Source organism: Pezoporus flaviventris, unplaced genomic scaffold (genome assembly GCF_033815535.1).
Source record: "Pezoporus flaviventris isolate CSIRO_AGI_PZ_B2104156 unplaced genomic scaffold, CSIRO_AGI_Pfla_v1 ptg000071l, whole genome shotgun sequence".
NCBI classification, from domain to species: Eukaryota; Metazoa; Chordata; class Aves; order Psittaciformes; family Psittacidae; genus Pezoporus; species Pezoporus flaviventris.
The window spans coordinates 563523-581055 of record NW_026892619.1 but is presented as its reverse complement, the minus strand read 5'-3'; the positions used below and the strand labels follow the sequence as shown (position 1 = coordinate 581055).

The 17533-nt window shown below is 66.5% G+C and overlaps 2 protein-coding genes across 7 annotated transcripts; both read left to right on the top strand.

The window, feature by feature from the left end:
- The first annotated feature begins 1512 nt into the window (after nucleotides 1-1512).
- HR (HR lysine demethylase and nuclear receptor corepressor) lies at nucleotides 1513-13047 on the top strand. 6 transcript variants are annotated; one of them, XM_061472596.1, is made up of 19 exons: nucleotides 1513-1728; nucleotides 1835-2059; nucleotides 6278-7066; nucleotides 7848-8658; nucleotides 9098-9263; nucleotides 9459-9889; nucleotides 9963-10049; nucleotides 10125-10249; nucleotides 10382-10457; nucleotides 10604-10767; nucleotides 10876-11109; nucleotides 11203-11374; nucleotides 11513-11588; nucleotides 11773-11903; nucleotides 11976-12086; nucleotides 12156-12289; nucleotides 12357-12524; nucleotides 12645-12764; nucleotides 12849-13047. In XM_061472596.1, exons 3-19 carry the CDS (start codon nucleotides 6320-6322, stop codon nucleotides 12909-12911), a joined length of 3816 nt encoding a protein of 1271 aa, XP_061328580.1. In that variant the 5' UTR covers nucleotides 1513-1728; nucleotides 1835-2059; nucleotides 6278-6319; the 3' UTR covers nucleotides 12912-13047. The 6 variants fall into 6 exon arrangements, with proteins under 6 accessions (XP_061328580.1, XP_061328584.1, XP_061328585.1 ...); XM_061472601.1 differs by lacking the exon at nucleotides 1513-1728 and having other exon boundaries at nucleotides 1747-2059; nucleotides 9459-9673; nucleotides 9740-9889; XM_061472600.1 differs by lacking the exon at nucleotides 1835-2059.
- A 1772-nt stretch (nucleotides 13048-14819) lies between these two features.
- Nucleotides 14820-17259, top strand: NUDT18 (nudix hydrolase 18). Its single transcript, XM_061472594.1, has 3 exons — nucleotides 14820-15780; nucleotides 15859-16072; nucleotides 16542-17259. Exons 1-3 carry the CDS (start codon nucleotides 15370-15372, stop codon nucleotides 17129-17131), a joined length of 1215 nt encoding a protein of 404 aa, XP_061328578.1. The 5' UTR covers nucleotides 14820-15369; the 3' UTR covers nucleotides 17132-17259.
- The last annotated feature ends 274 nt before the right edge of the window (nucleotides 17260-17533 follow it).

The window sequence follows — 17533 nt, the reverse complement described above, 5'->3', positions numbered from 1 at the left end:
ACCCAGGGCAGGGGGGAGTGGGGGGAAGTGACCCCTGAGGCACATGGGGGGTGCTGGGGCCAGGCCCCATAAGCAGCCCAGAGCCCCTCTATTCCTGCCAGGGGAGCAGCAGAGGGGTTAAGGTCAAGGGGGTTGTTTGGAGCACCCTGCTCCAGTGGAAGGTGTCCCTGCCCCTGCAGGGGTTGGAGCTTTAAGGTCCCTTCATCCCAAACCAGTCTGATTCCATCATTCCCCATCCCTGAGAGCTGGCAGGGGACCAAGCGATGACAGGGACATGTCTGATGCTCCAGGGAATCACGATCCTTGTTGCAGAATGTCCTCAGTTTCACTGAATCTTCCTCTGTGTTTGTGGTGCAGTTACCTATGGGAACACCTGGGTTGAGAAGCTGGCCTTTATATTAGCATCATGTTAGCATTTATTAACCGATGATGGATGGGTTGCTGTGCTGCACTGCTTGAAGTCCCTGTTCTCTGGATCATGTTAGCCTTAGTCCTTGCTCTCTAGACCATAACCAGAGCACCCAGAGTCTATTGTATAGATGTTATGTGGCAACCTGGCTAGATGTGTCTAGCAGGCCAACTCGGCAACAGAACTTTTTAAGGTGTGTAAACTGCCTGCATTGTAACACAAACCCACCTGCACAGGCCAGGAAGACCCTTACCCAGATGAAGCCCGTTCTCCCCGCGCAAGCAGAAGAGAATGACACAGCAGACAGTGTAATTATCCACAACCTGATCCTTCCACATCCTCCACACCGGGCTGGGTACCAGCTGAGCCCCCAGGCTCAGCACCCTCCCCCGAACCTCTCCTCCCTCCCTCCCTCCCCCTTTCCCACCTCATTTCACCCCATTGCAGCCAACCTGGGGCACTCGGACGATGCCGGATGCTGCCGGTGCCACCCTGGGGCTGCCCCATCCCCTCCCAGCCACCTGCTCGCGGGGTCCCTGTGGGAGCAGCGTCCTCCCCTTTGCCGTGCTCCTCGCCAGGCTCCCCCGCGGCCGTGCCCGCGCCCTGAGCCGGCTCCCGCGGGCTGAGCCATGTGAGGCCGAGCACACATGGATGGCTCCCGCAGCGCCGCGCTTGTATTTTTAGCAGCCGGTATCAACAGCGCAGCCACGGCTCCCGTTTAACGGCAGCCTCTTCCCCGGCGCGGCCGGGCGGGGGGCTCGGGCGGGCAGGGCTGGGATCCCCCCCTCACAGCCCCACCACGTAGGTGAGAGCTCCCCGCTGCCCGCCCCATCGCACGCCTGCCCCCGGGAATGGCAGCTCCCGCCGCGGCGGGGGGGGAAGCGCGGTGCCTGGGAAAGGGCGTCTGAGGTGATGGAGTGTGGGAGGGCGCGGATGGAGGAATGCTGCATCCCCACCTCCTGCCCCCCCGCAGCCGCTGTGCCCCCCCGGGACCCGGCTGTCCCCAGCCAGCCCCGTGCACAGCCCGCGCTGGCACCGAGGATGGTTCCAGCTCCGTGTCCCCGCGCTGGAGCCGCATCCCTGGGACACCAGAGGCTTGGTCCTTAGGGAGGGTGCGCTGGAGACCCGCTCCTGTGACCGCACAGGGAAACTGAGGCGCTCCCTGCTTTAGGGGGATTCAGTGCTCATCATTCCCGGCTCTCCAACCCGCGCGGCCCCAGTGCCCATCGCCATGGCAGGGCAATGCTGGGGCACCCCAGGAGCATGGCATGGGCAGAAGAGGTGCCCAGGTTGAGGGCAGGAGACCCTGAGCACCCCAGGTAGGTGCTGCCAGGCCCTGGCTGAGCGGGCAGCAGAGGTGCTGCCGTGTCCCTGGCTGCCATCCTAAGCCCTTGGCCCCGCAGGCGAGCTTTTAATTACATCAAGGTATTTGGAGCTGGGCTGCTGGCACTGAGCTGGGGAAACTGGAGTCCCGAGGGGGTGGCACAGGACGGGCGGCTTCCTGGGACAGCTTGTCCTGCCTGTCCTCCCCCGGCATGGGAAGGAGGGAGCAGCAGCATCCTCAGTCGCCGCGTCCTGCATCCCTGCGAGCATCCCTGTGAGCATCCCTCCAAGCATCCCCCTGCCTGGCAATGGGGGACACCAGCAAAGGTGGGTCCCCCACTCCCTTCTGATAGGGACAAGCTGCTTCGCTGCCTCCATCTCCCTTCCCCATCCCATCCCCAGGGTTCAAGTGCTGCTCAGGGAAGGAGTGGCCGCTGCTGCCCTCCCTTCTGCATGGCTTTAGGAAGGCTTTGGGGTGCCGGGGCGCAGCCCCCAGCCTGGAAGAAGCAGCTTGCCTTTCCCCAGCAGCGGAACAAGCGGGATTAGCCATGCTTACTCACCTCCCCTCGGGAAAACCGGGAGATTAAGGCCGGGAGCAGCGCCGGAGCCCGGCCCCGGTGGCCGGGGCTGGAGGGGAGCGCAGGCTGCCAGAGCAGTTGGGTTGTAGCCCTAATTCCCAGCAAGCTGCTCGTGTGGGAGCGCGTGTCCTGCCGTGCCCTCGGCTCCGCCGCAGCTCCGCGCTCGGCAGCCTTCACGTGGGGGTTTTGATGCTTTTAGTGCGTTTTCGGGGTCGTTTCAAGCTCCGGGTGCGCGTCAGGAGCTGCTCCCGCAGGCACCGCCTGGTGCGGGGGGACCCGGGGATGGCGCTGCCTTCCTCCACCGGCGCCCTTGTCCCCTTCACCTGCGGCCCAGGGCAGGCAGGTAGGTGCGTGCTGGGCTGTGCGGGGCTGGGAGGAGGAGGAGGAGGAAGGGCTCTGTGATGCGCAGGGAACTGGAGGGGCTCTGGGTGAGCGGGGGGGGGGGGGGGGGGGTGTGAACACGCGTTGAGGCCATTTTCCTGAGGGAAAAGGCTGGATCTTAGGCTGTTTTGTCTGCGGAGCCCTTCATGGGGGTGCCTGGATCTGGCCCAGGGCAAGTGATGTGGGCAGCAGGGCAGGGCTGGCTCCTCGCTGCCACAGCATCAGCACAGAGATGGGCTTGGGTACCAGTGAGCCTGTTGTGCCGGGACCACCATCCATCCCCCTGCCCAGCGCTGGAGCATCCCAGGACCCCCATGCCCTGCCTCCCCCATGGTCCCAATGGACACAGGAGGGATGCACATCCTTGCAGTGTGTCCCCCCCATCCTCCTGCACCGAGCAGGGCAGGGATGCCAAGGTTTCTAATTCGGGTGCTTCCGCTCTCCAGCACCATCCTTCTGGGCTTGTGGGTGTTTCCGGTCCCTCCGATTTAAGGCAAAAACCAGGAAGATTGGAGCTGTGGGACAGGCTGTGCCAAGCCACCAAGCCTGGAGCTGGCAAAGTCCCAGCCTGGAACCCCCTGCATTGACCTGGGATACTGTCGTGCTGGGATATAGGCAGGGACCAGAGGGACCCCAGCTGGAGCCTGATGCTGGGAATGGGGTGGAATGATGGCCAAGCTCCAGGAGATCCTGCCAGCACGGTGGCTGCCCCTCAGGGTTACACTGTCCCCAGAGAGCCTTTGTGAGGGCCTCAGGCTCCCTGGCACAGGAGGAGCATCCCGGCCATGGCTGCGAGCCGAGGGCATGGGGAGGGCAAGGCCCAGGGATGCTGCCCCGGTGCAGGGTGGGAAATTCCCTCCCATCCCTCCAACATCATCCCCCTTTTCCCTACTCCAAGGGCTGCTCATGGCATCTCCTTGGGGTTTCCCAGCATCAGGGTGCTGTGTCTATCCCCTCTCTTGTCATTCCTATGCTCCCATTGACCCATCCGGCCATGCCAGGCTGCTCCAGGCCCTTCTGGCTGCATCAGCCCATCTGGAGCCATGATCCCCATGGAGCGGAGGGAGGGAATGGGAAGGGTTTGTCTTTCAGCACCTTCTCATTGCAGGTAGGCTCGGGCTCACCCTCGCCCTGGGCCCTGTCTGGGTCCCCTCCCTGTTCCCTGGCACCCAGTGGGTGCAGTGAGGAGGAGCCGGGCACCACAGCCCCCCAGACCCTCCCCTTGGTGTCGAGTGGGCCCCGAGGGGATCCCACTGTGGGTTCCCCATTCTGGAGGTGCAATAGGAGCTGGTGGCACCCAGTGCCCTGTGCCATGGCCAGCAAGGGTTAAGCACGGTGCCCGCAGGAGGAAGCCCGTGGTTCATCAGCTGCTTGGGGAGCTGTGGTTGCTGTAAAGGCGTTGGAGCTCGGCACAGAGTGTCCCTGGGACACACGTTACATAAACCTGCGTCAGCACCAACCTGGTTCCATGCCAGGAGCCCAGGAATGGGGGTTCCCACCTTGGGAGCCCCATTGGGCTGCTGTCCCATGCACCTGGCTGCAGCGGGATGTGGGTGCTGGTGGGTAAGGGGTTGGTGCTGGGTGATACTGGTGCTTTGGGGGGGGGGGGGGGTGTGACACCCACCAGCTGATGGGTCCTGGTTCTCACCCTATGGGCTGTAGGCGAAGGATGTAAGTGTCCCAAGTTCTTCTCAGTAGGATGAAAGCAGTGGGATGTTATCACAGCAGCTTTGTGCTCTGCCCTCAGCCCCTTGCATCTCACCCTGCCCCTTCCTGACTGTCATGGGCTCTGCAACTGTGAGGGGAGAAGAGGAGCTCTGCCTTCATCCCAGGCAGCCGGAGGAGGGATGGCGGTGGAGGGATGGAGCTCAGCTACAACGCAGTGACCGTGGGCTGCTGCATGGCCAAAATGGCACCATGGATTGGGGCCAGATCCTTAATACTTGGGCAAAATCGAAGGGGTTACGAGCCCCCCAGGACTCCCACCCCACGGGATGGCCGCACGCTCTGTGCCGGCCGTGCCACCCCCATCCATCGGCCCCATCCCCAGGGCTGCAGCGCCGGGCCCGTCCCAGTGTCTCTCCCATCCCGGTGTCTCTCATCGGCACCGGGGCGGCTCGACCGCGCTGCTGAACAAAAGGCGCTTTCATTGCCGGGGCAGGACCCAGAGCACCCAGCGCAGCGCACACCTCCCCTTGGCACGGCCACCGCTGCCCCCGGGGCTGGGTGGCACCAGCGGCACCGCGCCGGCTCCGGCGCCAGCAGCCGGCACTGCCTGCGGAGGCTGCGGCACATCCACGTCCTGCCCCGCGCCGCTGCACCCCAGCATGCTCAGAGCCGCCTGAGCCCATCGACGGCCGCGTTCGCCTCTGCCCGTGCCCTCTCCTGGGATCCCAGCACAGCCGGAGCTCGCAGGGCGGCAGCGGGAGGAGCACGGGGAACCCAAGGCCAATGGAGCACAAAGTCCAGCGCTCGGAGAAGAACACCCCCAGGGCAGCGCGGGCGGCCTTCTGCCTCCTCCAGATCCCGGAGCCGGACCCCTTCAGCCTGTGGGTTTAGGTGCTCCTGCCTGGCTGCGCCTCTCCGGGAGCCCGTGCTGCTGGGGGAGGTCCCTTCGCGTCCTCGGGGTCCCTGATGGACCCTCCAGGTAGCCGCTGTGCTGGGGGATGCTCATGGAGCTGTTTGTGGTGCTCTAGAGGGGGTGAAGGGCAGGGGACAGCGGCACCCCGGTGAGCCCGATGGAGCGGGCATGGCACGCGGTGGGGCAGGTTGGGGATCCGATGTGCTGGAGCATCCTCCCATGTGGGGTGGGATGGGAGAGTGCGGCTGGGCGCAGAGCTCCGCGGCGCGGGGGGGTTGTCCAGGTGTTTCTAGATGCTCCTGAGCAGGAGCTTGGGTCGCAGCATGGGAATGGGGACCTTGAGGTCCCCTGGCAGGGGATGTGATGGGGATGGGAGGCTCTGGGGACGCACGCTCCTGTCCCTGTCCCTGCCCGGCCATTGGGGTGGCTCTGTCCTACCCCAGCAGGGCTGCGGGTTCGGCTTGGAGCCCAGTGATTCCCATGCCTGTCCCCTGTGGTTTCTTCAGCCGCTGGGACAATGGGGAGGGATGCGACCGGCGTCTCCAGCGAGGGCTGGCTCCGTGTCCCACGTCTGCGTGTGGGATTCCCGGGTGGCGCAGCCGTGTTAATCCATCGGATCTCCGCAGGCATTTCTACCAGGAGGGGCCGCTGGGAGCTTCCCCCTTGCTCCAAACCCTCCTGGGAAGCACAACCCAGCCCTGCCCGGAGGCAAATACCTGCGCGGGGCAAGGCCTCCCCACGCTGCGTGCCAGCAGGCGCGGGGCCAGGCTGGGCACAGGAGGACGGAATGGGACTGGATGGGATGGGGTCGGGACCCTCACTCCAGCAACTGGATCATGGGAAACTGGGATTCCCTTGCTGTGGTGGGGATCAGCATTAGAGGATGGAGCTTGCTGGGGTTGAAAGCAGCCCCCCAACACCAACCCCACCATCCTTGTGCCTCAGTTTCCCCATATTGCAGCTGTGCACGGCATCATTTATCCATGTCTCTTTCCCTGCCCATAGGGTCCATCCAGCCTGGGAGCACCACATGAGTGGCGGAGCAGCATGGCCAGCGACACGAGGATGGGGGAGACCCCCCCACTATGGAGGAGAGCCCGGGACATAGCGCAGGACGGGATGGAAAGCAGCGGGATGCTCTTCCCAAGCCGCAGCGCTGCTGAGCTGGGACTCACGGGCTACCCGGAGCCCGGCAAGCTGAGCTATGGGACGGAGAAGGGGTGCCCCTGGAGGGGCCCCGAGGGATGCCTGGGACCATGTGGCCGCTTGGGCTGCCCCTGCCCTCCTGCCCCACCGTGCCTGCGGGATGCCCTGTGCCAGCCTGAGGACGGAGCCGAGCTCCCCACGCTGCTGCCCCCCAGCAACGGGCAGCCCTGCAAGGAGCACCCAGGGCCGCGGTGGGCAGAGGCCGTGCTGGGCCCCCTGGCTCTCTACAGCCACCGGTACCCCCTGCCCCTGCCGGGGATGGGGACCCCGCGCCCCGGCAAGCCCCGGGCCGCTGCGGGGGACAGGGACGGTGTCGCCCCGGCTCTGCACCACTGCCCCTTCGTCACCGAGAGCAAGCACAGCCCCTTCCTCCTGTCCTCGCTGCTGCCCCCCGCGGCCCCGGCTGAGCCCCCGCTCGGCGGCGGCACGGAGGGATGCAGGGCGATGAGCGACGAGGGCTTCGCTGGCCTGGAATGGTGCCTGCGCTCCTACCCCCCCGCCTGGGGACAGCCCCTCTACCTGGGGGTCCCTCCCAGGGACAAAGAGGCTCCGGCGCCCTTCGGTGGCTGCTCCAGCTCAGGGAATAAGGTAGGGAAAGCCGGAAGGCGGCACCGGTGGCGGTCCCTGCTCCCAGGTAGTGATGGGACAGGAGGAAACGGCCTCAAGCTGCACCAGGGCAGGTTTAGATGGAGCTGGGGAACAATTCCTTCCCCAGAGGGTACTCAGGCATTGGAACAGGCTGCCCAGGGCAGGGCTGCAGGCACCGTCCCTGCGTGTTCACACCCCATGGAGACGAGGCCTCAGTGCCATGGGGCAGTGGTGGCCGTGGCAGTGCTGGGAACGGTTGGACTTTTCCAGCCTGGCTGATCCCGGGGTTCCCAGGGCTGGCTCCGGAGCGGGCTCTCGGGTGATGGCAGCTCCAGCCTCGTCTGAACCAGGCTGGGAGTGGTGGGGTTGCGAAAGGCGATGCTGGCACCAGTGCCGGGGCTTGGGCTGCACCCAGCATCCGCAGCCCTGGAGCAGGGTGCAGCCCCCGGCTCCTCCTGCAGCGTGGCAGAGGGGTCTCAGGCCCCCAGGGTGCGGTGATGCAAACCCTGGGCTGAGGGATGGCATGCGGAGCTGCCAGCCCATGGGTGCGGCAGTGCCTCTGCAGCTCCCCATTCCTATCCCACACAGCAGGGGTGACTCCAGCACCCCACAGGCTCGGTTAACTGGGGCTGGGAGGCAGCTGCCCAGCTTGGGAGGGTGGTGTGGGGAAACTGAGGCAGGACCATGGGATGCTCCCGATCGCCGTCTCCCAGTGCTGCGGGTGATGGATCGGGGATGAGGCCCCTCACGGGGGTGACACAACCCCTCTGCTCCCCTCCAGGAGCTGTGCCTGAAGAAAGAACCCAGCTTCCACCCTCCGGCCAAGGACCAGGCACCGCTGCATCTGCTGGGCAAGGGGCAAGCAGGGCAGGAGGGAGACAGGGATGGGGACAGGGATGGGGACACAGTGGTACCCGGCGCCCTGTGGAGGGGTGGCCTTGCTCCCCATGCCCGCACTCCTCCTCCCAGCACCAGCCACCCCCTTTTCCTCCTGCACCCCAGTGTGGTGGGGAACAGGGGTGGCCCCTGGGTGGGTACCCGGGCCCACGCCACCCATTTTCCCATGGATCCAGGGCCAGGACGGCCCTCTGAGCCCAAAGACCTGGTGTACCAAAGCCTCCAGCCTGGAGCAGGGGAGTTCAACCCATCACCTCCACTCACGGATGGGCATCACCCACCGGTCCACACCAAGCCAGAGCATCCCCCAGCTTGTCTGTGCAGCACGCCGGGCTGTGATGGGTGCCCGAGGATGGGTTGTGGCGTGCTCGATCCCTTCGAGCCCCCCCTGGCCATGCCTCCCCCCAGCAACCACACCAAGCTGAAGAAGACGTGGCTGACGCGGCACTCGGAGCAATCGCTGCCACACTCCAAGTCGCCCCATGGGGACGGTGCCTCCGAGACACCCGCAGAGGGCAAGCGCTCGGCCAAGCGCCCGCACGGCACCACCGATGGAGCCCACGGTGCTGGTGATGGTTCTGGGGCAGCCAAAAGGGGCACTAAGGCCACCGAGCCTGTGGCTGCGGCATGCCGGGGTGATGGCACAGAGAGCGGAGGGGATCCGGAGGAGAGGAGGATGGAGCTGGGAGAGGGAGGTAAGGCAGAGGGGTGTGCAGTGGGACTGGGGAGAGCATGGTGGCAGCACCCCATCCATGGGGGGGAGTTTTGCATCCTGGTTCCCAGTGTCCACAACACAGCGTGAGGGCTGGGAAACCCGCTGTGCCCAGGGTTTTCCTGCTAGGGCTGGGTCTGGCAGTGATCCCTGGGATTGGGATTCAGGTAGAAACGCCCCTTTGGAGCAGCGCAGCATCTCCCATGTGTTGCCCTGGGGAGGCGGCAAGTGCCCCCGCCGGGTTGGAGCCCTCCTTGGGGCGGTGCTGGCGGCTCAGCCTGACCTCTGCAGCTCTCCAGCCCTACTTTCCAGCCCTACTTTCTGCCCCAGTTTCCAGCCCCCGCCGTGCCGTGGGGACACACCAGTCCCGTGTCCCCCGTCCCCCCCCGCCGGTGTGTCCCCATGCGCCGTGTCCCCCCCAGGCCCGCGGGAGCCGTGGTGGCTGCAGAGCGAGCCCTGCACCGCGCTGCCCCGGAGCATCCCGCGCTGCTGCACCTGCACCGGCCGCGCCTTGCGGGGCCCCGGCCGGGAGCAAGAGGAGGAGGAGGAGGAGCCCGAGAGCTCCTGCAGGCTGCTGCGCTTCCGCAGGTGAGCCCCAGGGCTCACCGCCCCGCCGGGGTGAGGGGCTCGTGTTGGGGTGCACGGAGCAGCCTCCCCAGTCACCCCCCTGTGGAGCATCCTCTCCATCACCCCAGTCATAAGCATCCTGTCTCACCACCGCACTCCGGAGCATCCTCTCCATGACCCCACTTCAAGCCTTCCCCTCCTGTCCCTCTCCCGCAGGTTTGCCCTCGGGGCCGATGGGGAGCTGAGCCCCGATGGCTTCTGCACCCTGGAGGAGGCCGAGGGGGAGCTGCTGGAAGCGGCCAGCCCGGAGCGAGGGATCGGGAGCACCGGCAGCAGCCTCTGCCTGGCCAAGTACCTGCTGCGGGTGCTGGGGGACCCCTTCTGCGAGGCCGTCCGCAGGGACAGGGACGTGTGGGCAGGAGCCCCCGAGGGTAAGCGGGCGCCGGGGTCTGGGGTGACCCCGGGGGCCGGGGGGCTGAGGGCTGTGTTTCCCATAGGGGTAAGAGCCTGGAGGCGAGGGGCAGGAGCCCCCCAGCTCTGCGACTCCTGCCAGCGCGGCTTCTTTAACTCGCACTGGAGCTGCCCCAGATGTGGCTTCCAGCTGTGCCCCGAGTGCCACCGCAACGGTCGCGGGGCTGACGGACACGGTATGGCCGCAGAAGGGGGGCTGCAAAGGGGGGTGTCAGCTCGGCGGGGATGAACACCCCGTTTCTGATGCAGAGGGTCCAGCGTGGCCGCCTGAGTGCATCCCTGGGCAAGCCCACCCCATCGCACCCCTCATCCCCACACAGTTCATCCCCACACGTGGTGAGTGTGCCCCCCACCCCAGGACCCCCCTCAGCCCATTGCCCAGCTCTGACCACCCTGTGCCCCTGTCCCCAGTCCTGACCCGGCTCTGGAAGCTGCTGCACAGGGTCCGAGCCCAGTTTGGCATCGACTCTCATTGCCCCTGTGGGGAAGGGGCCGCGGAGCAGAGCCCAGCAGAGCCCCCCCCGGGGAGCAGGCAGGTACGGGGGAGCTGTGGGTATGGGGGAAAAAGGGGGTGCAAATGCACCCCTACAATAGGGTGCATGTGGGGGTTCTGCATGGTGCCAGGGAGGGGATGGGGGATGATGCCTGCATGGACCGGGCTATTTCAGGAGCTGCCGGGAGCCACGGTGCCGACCCCCCCCCACAGTGGTGGCCACACCGACACCTCCCGACCCACCAAGGAAGGTAGGGCTGGCTGTGCCCTCCCTGCCTGGGGACAGCCCTGCCCCGGGGGGGCTGCGGATGCTCCATTGCATCCCAGCAGGGCTCTGGTTGGGATGAGCATTGGAGGGGATGTGGGCGGCCTTGACCCCTTTTACCCCCATAACCAGAGACCACGGAGGAGGGGACCCGGTCGCCAGGACAGAGACCCCCCCGCGGGGCCGTGCACCCCGGCACCCTCTGTGACCTCCTGGCCTCCACCGCTGTCAAGCTGTGCTTGGGGCAGGACGGGGTGCGGATGGCGTTTGCCCCCGTCTCTCCCGCTTTGCCCAGCGTGAGTCCTGGTGCCCCAACCCCGTGCTAACCCCCAGCCCTCCACAGGGCTTGAGGGGGGTCAGAATGGGCTGAGGGGGGGACCCACTTGAAATGCTCCCCACCCCAGGACAACCACTTGACCAGCATCCTGGACAGCATCATCGCTCGCGTGGTGGAGAGGAAGATTCAGCAGCAGCAGGCGGGGGGCGAGATGAGTCCCCCAAGTGCTTCCGAGCCCCCCAGCCCACCCAGTCCCCCCGTTTCCCACTGCATCCTGGCTCCCAGTGGGCTGCTCTGGCTGCAGGACCCCGGCCATGCTGCCAAATACGAGCTCTTCCAGGAGCACTGGCGGCAGGGAGAGGTGAGCCCCCTGCTCCCTGGGGTTGTATGGGGGCACCATGCATCCCCGCAGCCCCATCCTGGCCCTCCTGAGCCCCCCCTGCTGCCCCGGCAGCCTGTCCTAGTTTCAGGGTTGCAGAAGTGGCTGGAGGAGCGGCTGTGGGGGCCTGAATCCTTCAGCTCCTGCGGGATGGAGCAGATGCTGGAGGTGGTGAACCTGCGGGCACCGGCCACCCGCCTCCTGGTGAGCAGCCAGGAATTCTGGGGTGGCTTCACCGCCAGCGCAGGTAAGTGGTGAATGGGTCTTTGGGCCTCAAGCGCTATTCCAGAGGGGGGGAGCCAGCCCGCACATCCCCCCCTCCCTGCGATGTGCCCAGCATCGCGACTCCTGCATCTCCGTGTGATGCTGTGCTCCCTGCCCGCAGCATCCCCGGAGCTGGACCAGGGCAGTGGGGACTTGCTGAAGCTGGAAAGTGGCTTTGGGGACATGGAGCCGTGTCGGTAGGTGATGACAGAGGCTTCACCAGCGTGGGTGCCCCTTTCCCCTTCCCACTTGGGTACCAACCCCTGCAGCAGCAGGACGCATCCCAGTGTGGGATGCAGGAGGCAGAGCTGCAGCAGCATGGTGCCTCTCCCAGTGCTGGTACCCGCTACCCCGGCATTCAGCAACATTCCTGTGTCACAGGGCCACCAATCTGAGTGCCAGCTTGCCACTGCCTGAGTACTGCGGGTCCAGTGGCCACCTCAACCTGGGCACGTACCTGCAGGGACACTGGGCCCAGCGCTGCCTGCGCCCGCGTGTCTGTGCAGCCTATGGTGAGTGCTGGAGGCCTGGGGGAGAATTGGGGTCCCCCCCACCCATGCCAATGATGGGTGATCACATTCCAGGTGTGATGCCTCAAGACCGGACCATTGGTACCAAAACCCTGACGGTGGAGGTGACCGACTCCATCAGCATCCTGGTGCATGCTGCAGCTGGGCAGCCGGCGGCTCAGCAGGGTAAGGAGGGAGCACTGGGGAGGGGTCCCCCCATCCTGGTCCTACCCCTGAGCACCCCCTTTCCCGCAGCCATGCTCTTGCAAGCTGAGGATGTGGACGCTGCCCTGAAGGAGCGGCTCCAGGATGCTGGCAGCCGCCCCGGTGCCTTGTGGCACATCTTCCGTGCCGAGGATGCCAGCCGCATCCAGGGGTTCTTGCAGAAGGTGGGTGCCATCTCCCCTGGGCACAACCCCGCTGCCCCCGGCTCCTCTCACCCCACATCCCCTACAGGCACGTGAGGATCAAGGGCAGGAAAGGGCGGCCATGGAGGAGCAGCCTGGTCCCTACCTGGACCTCTCGCTGCGGACGCGGCTGCGCCAGGAGTGCGGGGTGAGCTGCTGGACCCTCCTGCAGTGCCTGGGGGACGCGGTGCTGGTCCCTGCGGGGGCTCCACATCAGGTAGGCAGCTCTGACCCCCCCTAAATGGTGTCAGTGGTGGGGGGGAAGCTTTGCCAAAGCCCCTTGGGGAAACTGAGGCAGGGCTGAACCCTGGTTGCTGATGCCAATGTCCCCGGGCAGGTTCAGACCCTCACCAGCACCATCAGTGTGGAGCAGCGGTTCCTCTCACCGGAGCACATCGTGCAGCTCCGGGACCACAGCATGGACCCCACCAGGACCACACGGCAGCTCTGTGCCCAGGTGGGTGGGTGATGGTGGGGGGCTGTGGAGGAGAGGTCCTGGTGTGGGGGGAAGCGGTGCTGACCCCTCTTTGCATCCTTGCAGCTCGACAGCATGATCTTCTCTGCTGTGCGGGAGGCTGTGGGAGTGCTGCAGGGATGTAAGTGAGGAGGATGAGGATGCTCGGACACGGCCATGGTGCTGCAGGGAGATGGGGACGGGCACCTCTTGTTTGGTGCTTTGCCCCAGGAAGCTCAGGAGCAGGGAATAAAAGTGCAGCAAGCCGGGACCACCAGCACCACCAGCACTCTCCTTGAGATCTCCTGTGCAGCATTGGTCCCTCCATCCCCATCCGCGGTGGCCCAGGGCCAGGGGGGCAGAGCCGGGGGCACCGGTGTGATGCGTTTAGAGCAGGCTCTGCGCTGGCAGCCTCACACAGAACTGGGTCTCACTGCACAGAGGTTCAGACCCCGGGGGCAGCTCCGTCCTGCCGTGCTGCGGGAGGGAAACCGGCTCAAAGGGCCCTCGGGATGGCAGGAGCAGCGCGTCCATGGAGGAAGGTGCCCCCAGCACCAGGAGCACAGCGGGGCCTCGCACTAGTGATAACAGTTATCACAGTGCAGTCATCACTGTGTGATGGGCACTGTGCGATGGGTACAGTGCGATGGGCACTGTGTGATGGGCACTGTGTGACGGGCACAGTGCGATGGGCACAGTGAGATGGTCATAATGCGATGGGCACAGTGAGATGGGCACGGTGTGATGGGCACGGTGCGATGTGCACAGTGAGATATGCACAGCGTGATGTGCACAGTGAGATGGGCACGGTGCGATGTGCACTGTGTGATGGGCACGGTGTGATGGGCACGGTGAGATGGGCACTGTGTGATGTGCACTGCGTGATGGGCGCGGTGTGATGGGCACGGTGAGATGTGCACTGTGTGATGGGCACGGTGAGATGTGCACTGTGTGATGGGCACGGTGAGATGTGCACTGTGTGATGGGCACGCTGTGATGTGCACTGTGTGATGTGCACTGTGTGATGGGCACGGTGAGATGGGCACGGTGAGATGTGCACTGTGTGATGTGCACTGCGTGATGGGCGCAGTGTGATGGGCACGGTGAGATGTGCACTGTGTGATGGGCGCGGTGTGATGTGCACTGTGTGATGTGCACTGTGTGATGTGCACTGTGTGATGGGCACGGTGAGATGTGCACTGTGTGATGTGCACTGCGTGATGTGCACTGTGTGATGTGCACTGTGTGATGGGCACGGTGAGATGGGCACGCTGTGATGTGCACTGTGCGGCGCTGATAACCACGCACGGAGTCACCGCTGCACGACGGGCACCCGGCAACGGGCACAACGCGATGGGAACCGCGCCACGGGCCCCGCCCTCGCCACGCCCTTTCGCACGCCCCTTCCCGGCCCCTTTAAGACCAAACCCTTTCCCGCGGCCGCGCGAGAAGTGGCGCCACAACCAGCCAATCGGGAGTGAGCTGGCGTTAAGGCGTAACCAATGAGCGGCGAGCGGGATGGGCGGGGCCGGTGACGCGGTGAGTGTCCCGGTGCATGCGCGGGAACAGGGGCTCACCGGGAGGGGGGGGCTGCGGCGCGCCAGGGGCACCTCTCCCCCCCCATTGCACCCCAAACCTGCCCCATTACACCCCTAACCCCCCCCAGACCTGCCCCATTGCACCCCTGACCCCCCCAACCTGCCCCATTGCACCTTAACCCCCCCAAACCCTTCCCTTCTGCGTCCTGCACTCCAAATCCTTCCTCTGTTGAACTCCGCAGCCCGGGTCCTTCCCTGTTGCACGCTGCAGCACCCCAAACGCTGCCCCATTGCACCCTGAACCCCCCCAAACCTTGCCCCATTGCACCGCGCGCCCCAAACCCTTCCCTTCCTGCACCCTGCAAACTGTCCCTGGCACGCCCCCCCTTTGAGCCCATCTCCCATCACCCTGCAGCCCACCTCGCCCCCCTGCACCCCCCAGCTCCCCCTGTTCACCCCATCCTTTCCCTGCAGCCCCCTGCAGTCCAGCACGCCCTGGCCCCCGCAGCCCTGGCCCAGTCCCCCCAGCTCCCCGCCGGGCATCCCGCAGTCCAGCCGCCCCGTACCCCCCAGCATCCCCCAGTCCAGCCGCCCCTTGCCCCTCAGCATCCCGCAGTCCAGCCGCCCGCTGCCCCTCAGCATCCCGCAGTCCAGCCGCCCGCTGCCCCCCTGCTTCCTGCAGTCCAGCCAGCCCTTCACGTACTTCAGGTTCCCGGCCACGCCGCAGTCCAGCCAGCCCGTCCCGTACCGCAGCGCCCCCGCCATCCCCCGGTCCAGCCAGCTCTTCCCTTACAGCCCGCTCCAGCCCAGCCAGCCCTTCCCGTCCCTTGCCCCCCCATGCCTCCCCCAGTCCAGCAAACCCTTCCCGTACCGCAGCCCCCCCCGCCTCCTCCCCAGGCACAGCGACCCCTTCCCCTACTATTTCCCCCCATACAGCCCCTGCTGCGCCCCTCTGGGGGTCCTCCAGTCCAGCCGGCCCTTTCCCTTCTGCCCCCATCCCCACATCGCCAAAGCCACTGAGCCCTTCCCCTGCCCCGTGACCCCCCAGCCCAGCAGATCCTTCCCCTCTTATGCCCCCCTCCACATCCTTCAGTCCAGCAAGCCCTTCCCCAGCAGCACCCCCCAGCCGGGGGACCCCTTCCTGCATTACACATCCCCGTGCCCCCCGCAGTCACCGGAGCCCCTTCCTCACCATCCCCTCCAGCGCCAGGGCTCCCCACCCCCTCGCTTGCACGTCTGGGGGGTGCCCTCCCCACCTCAGCACCCTGCTACCCCCTAAGGGGGGGTCCTGTGCTCCCCACCTGCCCAGCCGGCCTGCGGTGCTCATGGGGGAGGCTCCGGTGGCGGAGCTGGATGCGGTGCTGGATGGCGGCGGGTGGGAGGTGGGGAGCAGCTTTGAGGGTCCCCCCGAGCCCACCAGCCCCATCTGCCTGGGGAAGAACATCTGCTACGTCGTCCTGGCAGTGCTCTTCAATGAAGAGGTGAGGCCCGCCCCCCCTGCCCTGTAGGACCCCCATCCATGGGTGCTGGAGCCCACTGACCCCTCTCAATCCCTGCAGGACCGGGTGCTGCTGGTGCAGGAGGCCAAGCCTGAGTGCCGCGGGAAGTGGTACCTGCCTGCGGGCAGGATGGAGCCCGGTGAGAGCATCGTGGCTGCCATGAGGAGGGAGGTGAAGGAGGAAACGGGGCTGGAGTGTGAACCCCTCACCCTGCTGGCGCTGGAGGAGCGGGGGCCGGCCTGGATTCGCTTTGCCTTCCTTGCGCGCCCCACCGGTGCGTGACGGTGCCTTGGGGATGGGGGGAAGGACGTGGCTCTTCTGCCAGCCCTGTGCTGGGGCAGTGGGGTCCCCCAGCCAGCCCTGTGATGGATATCGGCATCCCCAGCCAGTCCTGTGCCGGGCATCGGCATCCCCAGCCAGTCCTGTGCCAGGTCACCGGTGTCCTCCGGCACCTTCGTGCCAGGGCATCATCATCAGCCCCTGCCACCCCAGTGATGGGCACCAGTGTCCCCTGCCAGTGTTGTGCCAGGGCATCGCTGTCCATTGCCAGCACCATCACCAGGACAGGCACACCCCGGAAAGCTCCGTGCTGGGGTCCCAGTGCCCCCCATCATCCCCATGACGATGCCTGGCTGCCCCCACCACCCTGTACCCGGGCTCTGAGACCCCACAGCCCGGTGCTGGGGTCCCGCTGTGTCCCCCCCCCCATCGCCACCCCAGGACATCGCTGTCTCTTCCTGCAGGCGGGACCCTGAAGACCCTGGCGGAGGCCGATGCTGAGTCCCTGCAGGCCGCGTGGTGCGCAGGGGACCCCCGCGCGCTGCCGCTGCGCGCCCCCGACATCCTGCCCCTGCTGGACCTCGCTGCGCGCTTCCGCCGCTGCCCCGCGCACCCGCCGACGCTGCCGCAGGAGCTGCCCTGCGCCCGGCTCTGCCTGCGCCTGCTCCTCGCCTGCACCGGCGCCGCCGGGGACCTCTGGGTGCTGCTGGGCACGGCCGGGCCCCCGCGCCTGCCCCTGGTTGGCTGCGGCGCGTCCCCGGCCGAGCTGCGCGGGGGCCTGCGGGTGCCCGTGCTGCGGCTGCTGCGGAGCTGCCTGAGCCCCGCGCCCCCCCCGGGCCCCATGGGGCTGCTGGGGCTGCAGCACCGCGCTGGGGGCGCCGGGGGGGCCGATGGCGTCTGCTTCAACGTGGTGCTGAGCATCGCGCCCGGCAGCCCCGGCGCTGAGCCCCCCGCGCCGCGCAGCGCCGCGTTCCGCTGGTGGCACGTGGAGGAGCAGGGCTTGAGGGGTCGCATCCTGCAGCGGCTCCGCGCCGCGGTGCCCGTGCGCAGCTGAGCCCCGGCAGCGGGGGTCCTGATTGCGGAGAGCCCCAGGGGGTGGTTTGGGGCAGGACGTGGTTCTGCGTCCTGGGCTTGGGGTGCTGAGCGCCAGCCACAGCAGAAATAAACCCGGCTGCTGCTGCTGCTGCTTGCACCCTTGGCTGGATCTGGTTGGGGATGGCGAGCGCGGAGCTGGGTTTTGGGGGTTCTTGGGAAGGGGGACAGCGCTGTATTGATCAAAGGGACGCAGCGTGTGACGCTCACAGCTTTATTACAGCAGAGTCCCATCACCCAGGGGACCCTGAGCAGGGGTTGGGGTGCACCAACCCTGCCAGGCAGGAGCCACAAACACACAGCACCACACACCCCATGGGGACACGATTGAGTTATTGCAGCCGAGGCATCGCCCCGTGCAGAG

Excerpts from the sequence above, each read along its gene's own strand:
- HR (XM_061472600.1), top strand. The coding sequence starts at position 6,320 with ATGGCCAGCGACACGAGGATGGGGGAGACCCCCCCACTATGGAGGAGA. Across the intron at positions 9,890-9,962 it reads TCGCGGGGCTGACGGACACG|AGGGTCCAGCGTGGCCGCCT; the intron begins GTATGGCCGCAG and ends TTTCTGATGCAG. Across the intron at positions 12,087-12,155 it reads GCAGCCGGCGGCTCAGCAGG|CCATGCTCTTGCAAGCTGAG; the intron begins GTAAGGAGGGAG and ends CCTTTCCCGCAG.
- NUDT18 (XM_061472594.1), top strand. The coding sequence starts at position 15,370 with ATGCCCCCCTCCACATCCTTCAGTCCAGCAAGCCCTTCCCCAGCAGCA. Across the intron at positions 15,781-15,858 it reads CAGTGCTCTTCAATGAAGAG|GACCGGGTGCTGCTGGTGCA; the intron begins GTGAGGCCCGCC and ends CAATCCCTGCAG. Across the intron at positions 16,073-16,541 it reads CTTCCTTGCGCGCCCCACCG|GCGGGACCCTGAAGACCCTG; the intron begins GTGCGTGACGGT and ends CTCTTCCTGCAG.